We start from the raw sequence: 14,760 nt of genomic DNA on the forward strand, positions 1-14,760 counted from the left end.
AAAAACAGTTTAGACATCTTTAAACAGTTTAGACATCTTTAAAACAAACAGGTTTGACATCTTTTAAACAAATAATTGAGACATCTTTAAAACAAAAACATTAAGATATATTTAAAACAGTTAAGACATCTTTAAAACAAACAGTTTCGACATCTTTAAAACAAATAAATTAGACATCTTTAAAACAAACAGTTTGGACATATATATTTAAAACACCAACAGTAAAGGGATTGACAGACATATATGAAAGTTAGACAAACCAAAACAACAACAATTCTTTAGAAATTGTAGATGTTAAAAATTTATTTCTAAATGGTGAAATAATTAAAAGGTTAAAATAACCAAAAGAAAGCAGCGTTTCTTCAGTAAGGAGTTCTCACTCAGGTTCTCAGTCAGAGAGAGAGGTAATACTGTTATAATCAGTCAGTCAGAGAGAGGTCATACTGTTATAATCAGTCAGTCAGAGAGAGGGGTCATACTGTTATAATCAGTCAGTCAGAGAGATAGAGGTCATACTGTTATAATCAGTCAGTCAGAGAGATAGAGGTCATACTGTTATAATCAGCCAGTCAGAGAGAGAGAGAGAGGTCATACTGTTATAATCAGCCAGTCAGAGAGAGAGAGAGAGAGAGGTCATACTGTTATAATCAGTCAGTCAGAGAGAGAGGTAATACTGTTATAATCAGTCAGTCAGAGAGAGAGGGGTCATACTGTTATAATCAGTCAGTCAGAGAGAGAGAGGTCATACTGTTATAATCAGTCAGTCAGAGAGAGAGAGAGATCATACTGTTATAATCAGTCAGTCAGAGAGAGAGGGGTCATACTATTATAATCAGTCAGTCAGAGAGAGAGAGAGAGGTCATACTGTTATAATCAGTCAGTCAGAGAGAGAGAGGTCATACTGTTATAATCAGTCAGTCAGTCAGTCAGTCAGTCAGAGAGAGAGGTAATACTGTTATAATCAGTCATTCAGAGAGAGGTCATACTGTTATAATCAATCAGTCAGAGAGAGAGGTAATAGATGGGGGCCCCTGGTCTAGATGGGGGCCCCGGTCTAGATGGGGGTGTGGGGCTCTAGATGGGGGCTCTAGCTGGGCCCCCGGTCTAGATGGGGGCCCCCGGTCTAGATGGGGGCCCCCGGTCTAGATGGGGGTGTGGGGCTCTAGATGGGGGCTCTAGCTGGGCCCCCGGTCTAGATGGGGGCCCCCGGTCTAGATGGGGGCTCTAGATGGGAGCTCTAGATGGGGGCTCTAGATGGGCCCCCGGTCTAGATGGGCCCCCGGTCTAGATGGGGGCCCCCGGTCTAGATGGGGGCTCTAGCTGGGCCCCCGGTCTAGATGGGCGTGTCGGGGTGCGTGGGCCGGGGGCAGAAGGCGGCGGCCCTGAGGGGCTCCAGGGCGTGCACCAGCAGCAGGACCCCCGTCAGGTGCCTCCAGCGCCGGGGGGCCGGGCCCCGCATGCGGTCCAGGCCCAGCTGCAGCTCCTGCAGGACGTCCCGGCAGCAGTCCCCCACCGCCGCCGCCCAGGTCAGCAGGAAGTCGTACGCCGGCCGCCACATGGACTGGGGGGTGGGGCCAGGGGGCGGGGCCAGGGCCAGGGGGCGGGGACAGGGGGCAGGGACAGGGAGCAGGGTTATTGCATCGTCATTGGTTACTTCATGTTATTACACGGCTTTGACGAACACTCGACCGTGATTGGTCAATTAGGGCTTTCTGCTATTTCTGAGTCTCTATCGTTGCTATGGTTAACAGAGCGTTGCTGTGGGTAACAGAGCGTTGCTGTGGGTAAGAGAGCGTTGCTGTGGGTAACAGAGCGTTGCTATGGTTAACAGAGCGTTGCTGTGGGTAACAGAGCGATGCTAAAGGTAACAGAGCTTTGCTGTGGGTAACAGAGCGTTGCTAAGGGTAACAGAGCGTTGCTGTGGGTAACAGACCGTTGCTATGGGTAACTGACTTTGCTATTGGGGGGAGAGAGGGTGGAAAGGGTAGTGGGGGTTCTACCAGTGGTCCTCCTCCCTGTGCCTCCTCCCAGTACCTCCTCCCAGTGCTCCCAGTGGTCCTCCTCCCAGTGCTCCCAATGGTCCTCCTCCCAGTGCCCCTCCTCCTAGGACCTCCTCCTAGTGCTCCCAGTGGTCCTCCCCCCAGTGCCCCTCCTCCCAGGACATCCTCCCAGTGCTCCCAGTGGTCCTCCTCCCAGTGCTCCCAGTACCTCCTCCCAGTGCTCCCAGTACCTCCTCCCAGTGCTCCCAGTAGTGCTCCCAGTACCTCCTCCCAGTGCTCCCAGTACCTCCTCCCAGTGCTCCCAGTACCTCCTCCTCCCAGTGCTCCAAGTACCTCCTCCCAGTGCTCCCAGTGGTCCTCCTCCCAGTGCTCCCAGTACCTCCTCACAGTGCTCCGAGGACCTCTTCCCAGTGCTCCCAGTGGTCCTCCTCCCAGTGCTCCCAGTACCTCCTCCCAGTGCTCCCAGGACCTCTTCCCAGTGCTCCCAGTACCTCCTCCCAGTGCTCCCAGTGGTCCTCCTCCCAGTGCCCCTCCTCCTAGGACCTCCTCCCAGTGGTCCTCCTCCCAGTGGTCCTCCTCCCAGTGCCCCTCCTCCCAGGACCTCCTCCCAGTGGTCCTACTCCCAGTTCTCCCAGTACCTCCTCCCAGTGCTCCCAGTGCCCCCACTGGTCCTCACCTGGTGGTCCAGCAGGCCGCTGCGGTCGCGGTGCGGGGCCTCGTAGGCGTCCATCTGCCGGGGGGAGACGTGGGCGAGGCGGGGGGCCAGCTCCCTCCAGAGGGGGCCCAGCTCCACCGCCGCCGTCAGCAGGGCCTGGTCCTGGAGCAGCCTCAGGACCAGGCCCTGCAGGTCCAGCTTCAGCAGCGCCTGTGGCGGGGGGGGGAGGGGGGGAGTGAGGGGGTGAGGGGGAGGCACGGGGGTGAGGGGGAGGCACGGGGGTCCCTCTCTCTCACTCTCTCTGTCTGTCTCTCTGTCTCTGTCTCACTCTCTCTCTCTCTCTCTCTCTCTCTCTCTCTCTCCCCCTCTCTCTCTCTCTCTCTCTCTCTCTCTCTCTCTCTCTCTCTCTCTCTCTCTCTCTCTCTCTCTCTCTCTCTCTCTCTCTCTCTCTCTCTCTCTCTCTGTCTCCCTCCCTCCCTCTCTCCCTCTCTCTCTCTCTCTCTCTCTCTCTCTCTCTCTCTCTCTCTCTCTCTCTCTCTCCCCCCCCCCCCCCCCCCCCCCCCCCCACGGGGCCCTACCATGAAGAGCTCCCTCTGGAAGCAGCGGCGCCCCGGGCTCCCGGCCCCGCTGCAGTCCTCCTTCAGCCTCCCCAGCACCGACGCCACCCTCTCGGGCTCCGTGTCGGGCGCCGCCCAGCAGAAGAAGGCCAGCGGCCGCCCGCCGTAGCCCAGGGCGTCGGCGAAGGCCCGCCAGCCGCCCACCTGCTCCATGAGCAGCGTGCGCAGCGAGGCGTACACGTAGGTCAGGCGGCGGCAGGGCGCCACCCCCTGCTCCAGCAGTGCCGCCGTGGTGACGTCGGGCCCCTCCCAGCCCGGGGGCCGCACCCGGCCCAGCGGCCGCACGTTGGCGGCGTGCACCAGGCCCAGCCGGCCGCGGCTCCAGCCCACGTACCAGTCCTTGGTGCGGCGCCGGCCCCGCAGCCGGACGCGCTCCTCGCTGAGCAGCGCCACGGCATCGCCGCGCCGGTACTCCAGCAGGTAGGGGTCCCGGGGCCGCCGGGACACCGTCTTGGTGAGGCGGCCGAAGCGCAGGTTGGTGAGGCGGCGGTCCTGGAAGCCGGGCGGCTTGGAGGGCACGGCGAGCGGCGACAGCAGGATGCGCTCCACCTCCGCCCTCTTCAGGAACCTCCGGGGCCCCGCCCCCGCCCCCGCCGACAGCGGCGGAGGGGGCGGCGTCTGCACGCAGAACTGAGCCAGGACGGCGTCCAGGGGGTCCCGGACCTGCACCCTCAGGGTGAAGGCGGCCCCCCGGCCGGGCCCCCGGGCGGTCAGGGTGTGCACCAGCCGGCCCGGCCCCCCCAGCAGCACGGCCACGCCCGGGATCAGCCCCTCGCCCGCCCCCACCTCGTAGCCCGGGGTGTTGGAGTACAGCGCCACCCGGAGGTCCTGGGGGGCGCCCAGCACGAACTGGTGCTTCCCCCAGAGGTGGAGCACCGCGGCCCCCCCGCCCACCAGCAGGGTCTGGGGGGTGCAGTCGTGGCCGAACAGGGCGGTCACGGCCCTGAAGGAGGGGTGGAGGTGCTTGGGGCCGTACAGCCCCAGGGTCATCTTCTTGAGGACCTGCTCCCACACCGAGGGGCCGGGCCCCCCGCTGGGGGCCCCGGCGGGGGGGGGCGCGGCCTGGACCACCAGGGCCAGGTACATGAGCGGCTGCAGGCGGTCCAGCTGCACCTGCACGGTGTCGCGGTACAGGTAGGTGCCGGGGACGGCTGCGTAGGGGCCCTCCCGGAGGGGGCTCCGCACGCAGAGCAGCCGCGCCTCGGGGCCCCCGTCCCGCCGCAGGGCCACCGCCACGCGGCCCTCCAGGGTCAGGAAGGAGGGGGCCTCGGTGTGGCTGAGCCGGAGCTCCAGCAGGGGGCTGACGGTGGAGCACAGCTCGCTGCTCAGCGCCGGGGGGGGGTCCAGGAGGGCCCGCAGGGACACCTGCTGGGAGGCCCCGGGGCCCACCTGGCCCTCGGGGACCAGCACGCTGATGTGGGTGTCCGGGAGCTGGACCACCCCCCCGCGGTGGTCCAGCCGGCACACCACGCTGGCCTCCACCGGCTGGGTCTGGCCCCACCCAGGCCCCCCCCCGGGGCCCCCGCCGCCCAGCGAGTCCAGGGCGTGGCAGGAGCGGGCCAGCCGGCGGTGGCTCAGCCAGGCCGCCCGGAAGGAGTCCCGGCTCTGGAACTGCTCCGGGGCGGGGGCCCGGAGGGGGGCGTGGCCGGGGGAGGGGCCAGGGGGGGGCGGGCCCGGGGAGGACAGCTCTGACAGGCTGCGGGAGCGTCGGCCCCTGAGGGACGGGGGGTCCCGGGGCCCGCTCGGGGGCGAGGCGCTGCACACATCAGGGCTGCGGACCCCCTGGGGCCCCCCCTCCCCCGACACAGGGCGGGGCCCCGAGGGGAGGGGGGGCGAGGTTTCAAACACCATGAGGTCCGTCGGGCCCCTGAGGCTCCGCCCACTCCTTCCCGGCCCCGCCCCCCCGCCCGGCAGGCAGGTGTCGGGCGCGACGGGCGTCAGGGTGACCCCGGTCCGTTCCCCCGGGACCCCTGCGTCGCGGCCCCCCCCCGGGCGGTCGGCGGGGCCCAGCGGCCGGACGGAGGCGGCGGGGATGAAGCCCATCTCCCGCTGGTTGTGGGCGTACCACCAGTCGGGCCCCGAGGCGTCCAAGACCACCAGACGCTCGCCCGCGCTGAAGCCCAGCGCCGCGAAGCTGCCGGGGAGGTGGTCCCGCACGGCCACCACCTCGCCCTCCTGCGGGGGGTCCCCCACGGCCCCCACCTCCTCCTGGGGGGGCTCCGGCGACCAGCCCCCAGGTGAAGCCCCTGGGAGGGAGGGGAGGGAGCACACTGATCAGCGCCCCCAGGCCTGGCCCAGTGGCGGGTTCCACTATCCACTCCTCCCCTACTCACTGTATGCAGTCTGAGCCCGTAGGGGCCTTCCAATTTAGGATCGGGCCAAAAGAAGTGTACTGAGAGGGCCCGGAGGGTGTGCTCAAATCGATCAAACCGCTGACTGTGGGTTGATTGATCGACACTTTGCGTACTCAACGGCTGCCGGGGCAGGAACTTTGCCGCCGGCCGTGACGCCCTTCTTAGAATCGTATGGCCATCGGCCACTGTGGCCTCGGTGGTCCGCGCCCATCGGCCACTGTGGCCTCGGTGGTCCGCGCCCATCGGCCACTGTGGCCTCGGTGGTCCGCGCTCTGCCCGTTATGTTCCTTTCTTTCCCCCCTGCCTCTCTGCCCGCTCCCGCCAAATCCGCTCCGGCCACGGAACGTTAGACCATGTACTCGATTGGTCAACACAACAGTAACGTCATCAACAAGTGTGACCAAATAAAAACGCAAGCGTCAAAGAGCTCTCGTTGAACGGCTACCAGGTCCGTACAGCCCACCATGTGCCAATAAGGCCCTGGTTACATGACGACGCTTGCGGGTGAATGCGACACAATATTTGAGCAGATGTGCCTTTCGTTTAGACGCCACCTGGCGTGGATACTATATCGAATTTCACACACTTTTGCAGATTGCCCCCCAAAGACGCTCGTCTAAACGCGGAATAAAAACGCCACTTCTGTCAAGATTGTCTACGTCTAAATTGAGCCTTAATGTAAGCGTTCGAAAAACAATCAACAAATAGCTTTTTTCTGATTCAAATAGCTTTTGAGCTATATTGAGTGCGGATAGTGTACTACGTTTAAGTGTACTCATGGAAGTATGGATATCAGAACACGGCACCAGTCCTGGTCCCCTAGACCAGCTAGGAGACTAGAGGAAGGATGAAGGAGTCTGCTAGGAGCTAGGCGACTAGAGGAAGGAAGAGGGAGCCTGCTAGGAGCTAGGATACTAGAGGAAGGATGAAGGAGCCTGCTAGGAGCTAGGAGACTAGCTGAAGGATGAGGGAGCCTGCTAGGAGCTAGGAGACTAGAGGAAGGATGAAGGAGCCTGCTAGGAGCTAGGAGACTAGAGGAAGGAGCCTGCTAGGAGCTAGGAGACTAGCTGAAGGATGAAGGAGTCTGCTAGGAGCCTAGATGAACCTCACCTGTTCCAGGTGTGTGACCTCTGACCCCTGACCCCTCCGTGACCCCGGGCCGGGGGTCGCCCGGTGCGACCTCTGACCGGCAGCGGAGCAGCACGATCCGATTGGATGCCATGGATAGGCCCCTCGGTCCTGCGTTCCCATTGGCCGCTCTGAGCCTGCACACAGGAAGTAGACAGATCAGTTTAGTGGGAGGAGAGAGTGAGAGAGAGAGAGAGAGAGAGAGTGAGAGGGGGAGGGGGAGAGAGAGATGGGGAGGGAGAGAGAGGGGGAGGGAGAGAGAGAGAGAGAGAGATGGGGAGGGAGAGAGAGGGGGAGGGAGAGAGAGAGAGAGATGGGGAGGGAGAGAGAGAGAGAGGGAGAGGGAGAGAGGACCCTCTCAGTGGGGGTCTCACCCTCTCAGTGGGGGTCTTACCCTCTCAGTGGGGGGAGTCTTACCTGGGTTTGTATCTCACTCCAATGTTCACCGTCTCCTCAGCCTCTCCATCGCCCAACATGAGACACAACAACCTGTCTCACTCTCATACACAGTCTGTCAGTCTGTCTGTCTGTGTGTCCGTCTACCTACCAGTGTGTCTGTGTACCTAAAAGTCTGTCTGACCTAATCTGGTGGTGGTCGGCTTAAATCCGATCCGTCTGCTTTTTAGATTCTGGATCGTCCAACCAAATCATCGGATTTCCAATATCTTTTCACCAGAATGACCAATCACACGTTCCACTGTCCATTTCTCTCCATTTCTCTTCCATATCTTTTCACCAGAATGACCAATCACACGTTCCACTGTCCATTTCTCTCCATTTCTCTTCCATATCTTTTCACCAGAATGACCAATCACACGTTCCACTGTCCATTTCTCTCCCTGCGCTAAGCCAATCACGGACAGGCTAGCGACGCTCCGAATTCGGAATGGATTTTAACTGTAGAACAAACCACACGTATTCAATCGTCATTCCTTAAAACGACTCTGTAAGGTAAGGGTTTGAATTACATTAAAACACATTTAACACATTTAACACATCCAATCGCGGAAATGATCCACCCTATAAATTCGGACAGGTCATGCTCTGGAAAAGGTAGCGGTAATAACGGTAGCAAGTACGCTCTTCTGAAAACTAGTCTGCAATGTAACTGTTTGCAATTTACATTACAACAAATGCTTTACATTTAAGAACCAATAAATCGCGGAAATTATCGACGTTATAAATTCGTTCTACTGAATATAGGGTATTACTTTATCCAAAAGTCTGACCGTGCGGATTGTCTTAGCTTGTCCGGACATGTCACTACTTTTCCTCGTCATTTCACTGACTTTGGTTAATTTACAAGCATGTTAGCATCGGTTTAACTTTACTAACTTGAAATGATCGACGATCTAAATTCGTTTCTACTGAATATTGGTATTATTTAATCCAAAAGTCTGACCGTGCGGATTGTCTTACCTTGTCCGGACATGTCACTACTTTTCCTTGTCATTTCACTGACTTTGGTTAATTTACTAGCATGTTAGCATCGGTTTAACTTTACGAACTTGGGTCAATTTCTTGTTAATTTATTGCATGTCAGCCTCAGTAGGAACTAGTAGTACGATTACGGTGAACGACCATTTTAATTCACCTGTACGGTGAACGACCATTTTAATTCACCTGTACGGTAAACAACCATTTTAGATTACATGGGATATACTAGGGATTATTTTGTATGTATCACACATACACACACATACACACACACACACACAACACACACACACACACACACACACACACACACACACACACACACACACACACACACACACACACACGTATTGTATATATATATATATATATATATATATAGGTATATATATATATATATATAGCATATGTCTTTGACAATGTATGGTAACTTGGCCATTCTTCCCCTTGTCTTCAGATGTCTACTAAGAAGCATCGATCCATGGGGTCTGAGGAGTGGGTGAGCCGCCTGAGGGCATTTGCCTCTTCTGGCACTTGGCCCTCCAGTGCAGGGAACAGGCCATCTCCAAAACAGGCCAAGTGGCACAACCTCTACCAGAAGGTAAGCTTTGCCCCAACAGTAAACCAAAACTCCAAAGTGAACCAATTGTGTCTAAGTAAATCATTCTTTTCAATTAATTACAGATTGAGAAGTGTCCCATGATGCTGCGTGGGCAGACCTTAATGTTAGGGATAGCCCAGACATGTACCTGTGGCTTTCACTCCCAGCAGGTAATATTGAGAGCCTGGTGAAATAAATGCATTTTGTAGGCTTACAATTTGTGATGTGGACAAAATCCCATATTGATTAGTATTAATGCTTGTTTAATGGTTTTATTGTTTCTGTCTGTCAGTCTGTGAGAAGCCCTGCAGCTACCTCTGCCTCCACCTCTGCTGCGCCTGCACGGAGCCCTGGGAGGCCTGCATTGACGCTGGCGATGGTGAATATTTCCATCACATTAAATACCATGTCATTCACCTGGTTAGCCATGATCAACTCATCTCAGATCTGTGTGTTTACATAACTTTCATGCGTATCACTGGTGTGTGTATAATGTCATTTTTAACACCATTTTATTAAGACTATTCTTGGTTGATTTTCAGTTTGAGAAAGCGCGGTTTGGTGGGACTTTGTCTGCTGCAGCCAAGCCGAATGTCAATCTGACCAGGAGGCCTGTTGAGGTAATTGATGTACCTATAGCTGTGCCTGATGCCTAAGAACACAGCCATACAGCCAACACTATCTTTGTTTTGTAATTGTACTTCATCGGCTCTGTTTCCCCCTCTTCCCAGCGTCCCTCCAGCCCTGCCACTGTCCCGTCTGGGAGAAGCACTCCATCCGCTACCCCACCTCGAGTGACGCCCCCTTCCAGTCCCAGATTCTACAGGCCTGTCTCCCCTTTCTCTCTGCCTCCATCCAGCCCCATCATGTCGGCGGCGAGGACCAGCTCTTCTCCTCTGGTTCGTGCAACTGTAATAACCTCTCTACAGGTCTTACATACTGTAGCGTGTAGCGGATAGATGATTTATGATCTTTTTCTTTTTCTTTATGTAGGGTGAATCAGATACGAGTCCTGCTCCTCCAGGTCTCCTCCCTGCTCCTCCAGGTCTCCTCCCTGCTCCTCCAGGTCTCCTCCCTGCTCCTCCAGGTCTCCTCCCTGCTCCTCCAGGTCTCCTCCCTGCTCATCCAGGTCCCCTCCCTGCTCCTCCTGGTCCCCTCCCTGCTCCTCCTGGTCCCCTCCCTGCTCCTCCTCTTGCTGCTCAGTTCTGGCTGCCGGTGGAAATGAGGAAGACCATTCCCCAGCAGGACCAGCGCTGGATTGCATCCACGCTGTGGAGGAACCAGCGGCTGCGACCGGACGTCCAGCTCTGGTATGAGCCACCTGTTCCTGCCCTCATCTACAACCAGGTCCCATCACCAGACCGCTTTTTTATGCACCGGCTCCTGGTGTGGATGCCCTACCACCTGTGGAAGGTGAGGCTGTCCTGCCCCCAGTGCAAGGGGCAGCTCACCGGGCCGGCATCCACAAGAGGGCACGGAAGGTCCTGGACGTGGACAGGTACTACCTGATGGTGACGGAGACCCTCAGGTGCAACTCCTCCAGTTGCATATCAAATTACCTGTCCACGAGCCAGACCGTCCTGGACCAGCTGAGCTTGGCTCTCCGCGGGGAGTTCCGCCTCATCCTGACCCGCAAGTGAGTTCAGATCATGAAAGCAAATATCTTTTTTCAGTAATCAGTAATCCAGCAAATAGCAATATTTGATCACACTAAACCCCATCAATATTAGATCAAAAATATTTATAACATTTTGCCCATAGAAAACTCTTTGTCCAGCCAAACTAAATAATTTGATACAATCATACCTGTCCACAAAGGTATGCGTGTGACATCCGTGTCATCCGGATGCTACGGGAGAGGACCCTCGGCAACAGCTCCACACGCCTGGCCAAACAGCTGCGGGAGAAACCCGGCGAGGAGTGGCTGCAGCGGTTGGCCCGCTACATGGAGCTGGCCAATGACTTTGCCCGCAGGCCCGGTCTCTTCCCTGTGGTCTGTCAGAGCCCCCCCGAGCCTATCGCTGTCCCGACCAACAGGTGGCTCCTGACGGTGTACGGGAAGGACTTGATGAGCCGTATGGGTCACATCAAGGCCAGCATCACCTCCACCTTTGGCTCCATTTTAAAAATGGATTCTACAAAGAAGGTAAAAAGGACATCAGTAATAATGCATCAACAATATATGAAATGGGTTTTCTCATAACACCATATCCCAGCTTGGGAGCCATTGAAGTTATAGTCACAAATGTGTCAATGTTTATTTGATGTGCATTTTTGCGTGTGTAAATGCCTCTTTTATATGTTTATTCCTAGATATATATTTTGCTTCTGTTTTGTTCTTATTCTAATTTATATTACTGTTTTGAAAGCACTCTGAATTAGTTTATTCTGATTAATTCCAGATGACCAAAAAGCTGGCTGGAGCCGCCAAGGGGACGGCGCTCTGGGTGTCCTCCGTCAGCAACGAGAAGGGGCAGGTCCTGATCAGCGTCCTGACAGCCCAGGAGGGACCTGGACTGGACCGGATGGTGTCAGGCCTCATCAGGCGCTACAGCGAGGCGGGCGTGGCTCCCCCTATACTCCTCTATGTGGACTGTGGCTGCTGCAAGGAGACGGGAGGGGAGAGCAAGCTGCAGGCCAGGTTCGGCGGCTGGCCAGACCTCGTCATCCGGCTGGACATCTGGCACTTCCTTCGGCGGCTTGCGGCCGGATGCACGACCGACGCCCACGCCCTGTACCCCATCTTCATGGCCACGCTCTCCGTCTGCCTGTTTGAGTGGGACCCTGAAGATGTGGCCCTTCTGCGCCACGCCAAGAGGGAGGAGCTCCGGAGGGAGGGTGTGCCCGGCATCTCCGAGGCTCTGGTGGACAGCCGGTTGACCAAGGCCCAGTTGGCGCTGTACTGCAGGCGGAGGACCCGTGGAGAGGAGGCCACCATCCGCCAGGTGGAGGCCCTGCTGCAGGAGCTGATGGGGGACAAAGGCAGGGACCTGCTGGGTGTTCCCCTCCTGGACCAGGTGAGGATGGAGCACATCTGGCGGGTTCAGAAGAGGCACGTCAAGTGCATCCAGGACCTGCCAGGTGTGCCTCTGTACACAGAGACCGGCACCACCACCACCAAGGACGGCGTCGTCCTCACCAAATACAGGTGTGCGCGAGGTTCAACGTCACTGGAGTCCTTCCACTGCCACCTGAACCGCTTTATTCCAGGTGAGTTTTAATGGCATCACCAGCGTCTAACACACTGACGACCATTTACTTTTATTGGTAATACATGTTTTACAATACAATATTCTGTACTTTCAGGGACCCAGGCCAATGACCTGAACTTCCAGCTCCTACTTGCTGGACGGGCTGAACCGGTGGAACCAGGACCGGGCTGCTGCTGCTGTGGCTGAGAAGATGTCCGCTCTCCTCAGCTACTCAGGGGATCTGGTACACTGTGTGAACACATTTGGCACCAATGTGTTTGGACAGATGTTTGTCCCCTCTTTCCGCCTCCCCAGCAAGTACACTGGTAAGTTGCACTGAATACTGAATGCTTTACACTGGGACATGAAATGACGACCAGGCATGTATACGTTTATAATGAAATGTTGTTAATTATGCAAAACAGATTAGATTCACATATTTGCATATTCTGTCGTCCAATCTGTCATCATAAATATGTTAACAAGTCACAACAAGAAGGTGCTATAATCAAATAATGAATGGGGGCTGCTCACTTTCTATCTATATTCAGACCAACATTAATATGGGTTCCACACATGTTGATGTACTTATTCTGCTAATCAAAATGTTGTTTTCATTCCCAGGAGAGTTGATAGGCATTGACTACCTCTACATGCAGACGGGGAAGTGCATGCAGGACATGGATCCTGAGGGGGAGGAGACGGAGCAGCTGCTGGAGGACCTGGGCGACGAGGCAGAGGATGAGGGCTTCACAGACGACACCGAGGCTAGTCTGGAGCTCTTCTCTGCCCTCATTTCACTACCACCTGCTCAGCCCTCCACCAGTGGTTCCTGGTCCGCTGCTCCACCTCCTCCTTCTCCACCACCGGCTCAGCCCTCCACCAGTGGTTCCTGGTCCGCTGCTCCCACCTCCTCCTTCTCCACCACCACCGGCTCAGCCCTCCACCAGTGGTTCCTGGTCCGCTGCTCCACCTCCTCCTTCTCCTCCACCACCGGCTCAGCCCTCCACCAGTGGTTCCTGGTCCGCTGCTCCACCTCCTCCTTCTCCACCACCACCTCCACCTGCGTCATCTGCTGTCACCGCTCCGGGTGCCGCCCCACAGGTTCCTGTTGAGCAGTTGGTAAGTACCTTTGAGCAATAGTGAAACATAACATTTCGATTTCTTTCCTATTTGTCCAGCATCGATGTTAAAATGGTTTTATTTTTCAGGCAGTGGATGAAAACAACATCCCGGGCCTGGAGAGGGTGGACCGCCTAGCCGAGTATCTGGTGGGGCTGAGGAGCCAGACCAGCCTGGCCCTCAGCAACCGGGATGTCGGCATCATCGTCGCCTGTGGGAGGACCTGCTGCCCTACGACCAGCAGAAGGCGGTGTACCATGCACGGCACCAGGACAGGCTGCTGACGGGGCGCTTCAGGTCGCCGAAGAAGAAGGGAGAGTTCACGTCGGGTGTGGACAGTTTGCGGAGATGCACCATAACAGCGAGTGCATCTCCTGCACAGTGGCCTTCATGCTGCCGCCTGGTTGATGCCATCTGTGTTAGGCTCTGCACCCTCCACCCTTCCCCTACCAAGAAGGGGAAGGGGTACCTCTCAAGGTGGAGTCTGATCCTGAGGGACTACCGCAGGATCAGACAGCTCATCCTGGCCAACGGGGCCGTGATGTCCACCACCAGCCTGCAGCTGGTTGAGGTGAACCAGACCACCCTCATCCAGTGGCACAACAGGAGGGTGGCCAGGCAGGGTGTCTCCGTGTTGTGCCAGGGTGTGGACCTGCCTGCCCCTGTGCCTGTTGCCACCGTGGTCTTACCTCCGGGTATGGACCGCCCCGCTGTGGCTCCTCAAACCCCGGGCCTGGTGAAATATTCCTACCACCTCCCGGAGAGCACAGCGGGGCGGGCCAAAATGAACCGGAGGGCCACAGCCACTGCCACCGCAGCCGTAGCACCAGCACCAGCACCGGCACCAGCACCAGCAACGGCACCTGCAACGGCTGTAAGGCCCAGGATGAAGACAGCCCAGAGGCGGCTGTTTCCCTGTCCTCCCACCCCTGCCCCTGTCATCAGCAGCACCCCTGCTCCATTTGTTTTTGCCCTCCCCCGGGCCCCTGCTCCATTTGTTTTTGCCCTCCCCCGGGCCCCTACTCTCTCCGGCACTCCTGCCCTCACCCAATCCCTCCCTAGCACATCATTCCTCCCGGTAAACCCCCTGTTGCGCTACCCTCACGCCCAGCCCCCATTATGTTTGCTGTCCCCTCAGCAGTGCCTCCTGCAGAACGGAAGAGGCCTTACAACAGGACTGGGGAGGCAAATAAATGCAGGAGGTGTGGGGAGCCCCGGAGTGCAGCGACTGGCCACAGCCAGTACAAGGGGAAAATCTACTGCCCCTCCTCCGAGTCCCTGACCAAGGAGCAGTGGTTGGCGGAGAGGAGGAAATAAGATTACCAGTGTATAGTATCTATGTTATATGTTAAAATAAACGTAATAAATAAAAATGTTTATATATTAACAAATGTTTTAAGAATTATTTGCTGGTCATCTTATTCGAATCATTAGCCAGATCCACTCCACAAGAGGAAGCAACATACTACTATTGCAATATAATATGCACACAAAATGATTTATAGTTGAAATACTTGTAGGTTGAAGATGGAGGCTAAATTGAGCCCACAGGTCACAATACAAATAATAACTAAACAAGTAGCTTGCTAAAGAGTGCACAGGTGTGCTGTGAATAGCTGTATGGCTACAACAATAGTGGAAAAGAAAGTAACATA

General features: G+C 56.4%; 3 protein-coding genes across 3 annotated transcripts; 2 read left to right on the forward strand and 1 right to left on the reverse strand.

Annotated features, from left to right (window-relative positions):
* Nucleotides 1-1,333: 1,333 nt before the first annotated feature.
* On the reverse strand, nucleotides 1,334-7,230 carry LOC130381054 (SH3 domain-binding protein 4-like). The gene is made up of 5 exons (XM_056588475.1): nucleotides 7,172-7,230; nucleotides 6,737-6,891; nucleotides 3,234-5,518; nucleotides 2,677-2,865; nucleotides 1,334-1,561 (listed from the first exon to the last, which is right to left on the reverse strand). Exons 1-5 carry the CDS (start codon nucleotides 7,228-7,230, stop codon nucleotides 1,334-1,336), a joined length of 2,916 nt encoding a protein of 971 aa, XP_056444450.1.
* A 1,422-nt stretch (nucleotides 7,231-8,652) lies between these two features.
* On the forward strand, nucleotides 8,653-10,209 carry LOC130381055 (uncharacterized). The gene is made up of 7 exons (XM_056588476.1): nucleotides 8,653-8,792; nucleotides 8,876-8,962; nucleotides 9,085-9,171; nucleotides 9,335-9,412; nucleotides 9,524-9,691; nucleotides 9,996-10,102; nucleotides 10,206-10,209. Exons 1-7 carry the CDS (start codon nucleotides 8,673-8,675, stop codon nucleotides 10,207-10,209), a joined length of 651 nt encoding a protein of 216 aa, XP_056444451.1. The 5' UTR covers nucleotides 8,653-8,672.
* Nucleotides 10,210-10,721: 512 nt separating this feature from the next.
* Nucleotides 10,722-12,190, forward strand: LOC130381056 (uncharacterized). The gene is made up of 3 exons (XM_056588477.1): nucleotides 10,722-10,938; nucleotides 11,195-12,002; nucleotides 12,099-12,190. Exons 1-3 carry the CDS (start codon nucleotides 10,738-10,740, stop codon nucleotides 12,188-12,190), a joined length of 1,101 nt encoding a protein of 366 aa, XP_056444452.1. The 5' UTR covers nucleotides 10,722-10,737.
* Nucleotides 12,191-14,760: the final 2,570 nt, after the last annotated feature.

The sequence above is a fragment of the Gadus chalcogrammus genome, chromosome 4 (assembly GCF_026213295.1).
Source record: "Gadus chalcogrammus isolate NIFS_2021 chromosome 4, NIFS_Gcha_1.0, whole genome shotgun sequence".
Lineage (NCBI taxonomy): Eukaryota > Metazoa > Chordata > Actinopteri > Gadiformes > Gadidae > Gadus > Gadus chalcogrammus.

Coding starts and splice junctions, on each gene's coding strand:
- LOC130381056 (XM_056588477.1), top strand. CDS start 10,738: ATGGAGCTGGCCAATGACTTTGCCCGCAGGCCCGGTCTCTTCCCTGTG. Junction 10,939..11,194: donor AAATGGATTCTACAAAGAAG/GTAAAAAGGACA, acceptor GATTAATTCCAG/ATGACCAAAAAGCTGGCTGG. Junction 12,003..12,098: donor CCTGAACCGCTTTATTCCAG/GTGAGTTTTAAT, acceptor CTGTACTTTCAG/GGACCCAGGCCAATGACCTG.
- LOC130381054 (XM_056588475.1), bottom strand. CDS start 7,230: ATGTTGGGCGATGGAGAGGCTGAGGAGACGGTGAACATTGGAGTGAGA. Junction 5,519..6,736: donor AGGTCACACACCTGGAACAG/GTGAGGTTCATC, acceptor CCTCCCTCCCAG/GGGCTTCACCTGGGGGCTGG. Junction 2,866..3,233: donor TCCAGAGGGAGCTCTTCATG/GTAGGGCCCCGT, acceptor CCCCCGCCACAG/GCGCTGCTGAAGCTGGACCT.
- LOC130381055 (XM_056588476.1), top strand. CDS start 8,673: ATGGGGTCTGAGGAGTGGGTGAGCCGCCTGAGGGCATTTGCCTCTTCT. Junction 8,793..8,875: donor GGCACAACCTCTACCAGAAG/GTAAGCTTTGCC, acceptor AATTAATTACAG/ATTGAGAAGTGTCCCATGAT. Junction 9,413..9,523: donor TGACCAGGAGGCCTGTTGAG/GTAATTGATGTA, acceptor CCCTCTTCCCAG/CGTCCCTCCAGCCCTGCCAC.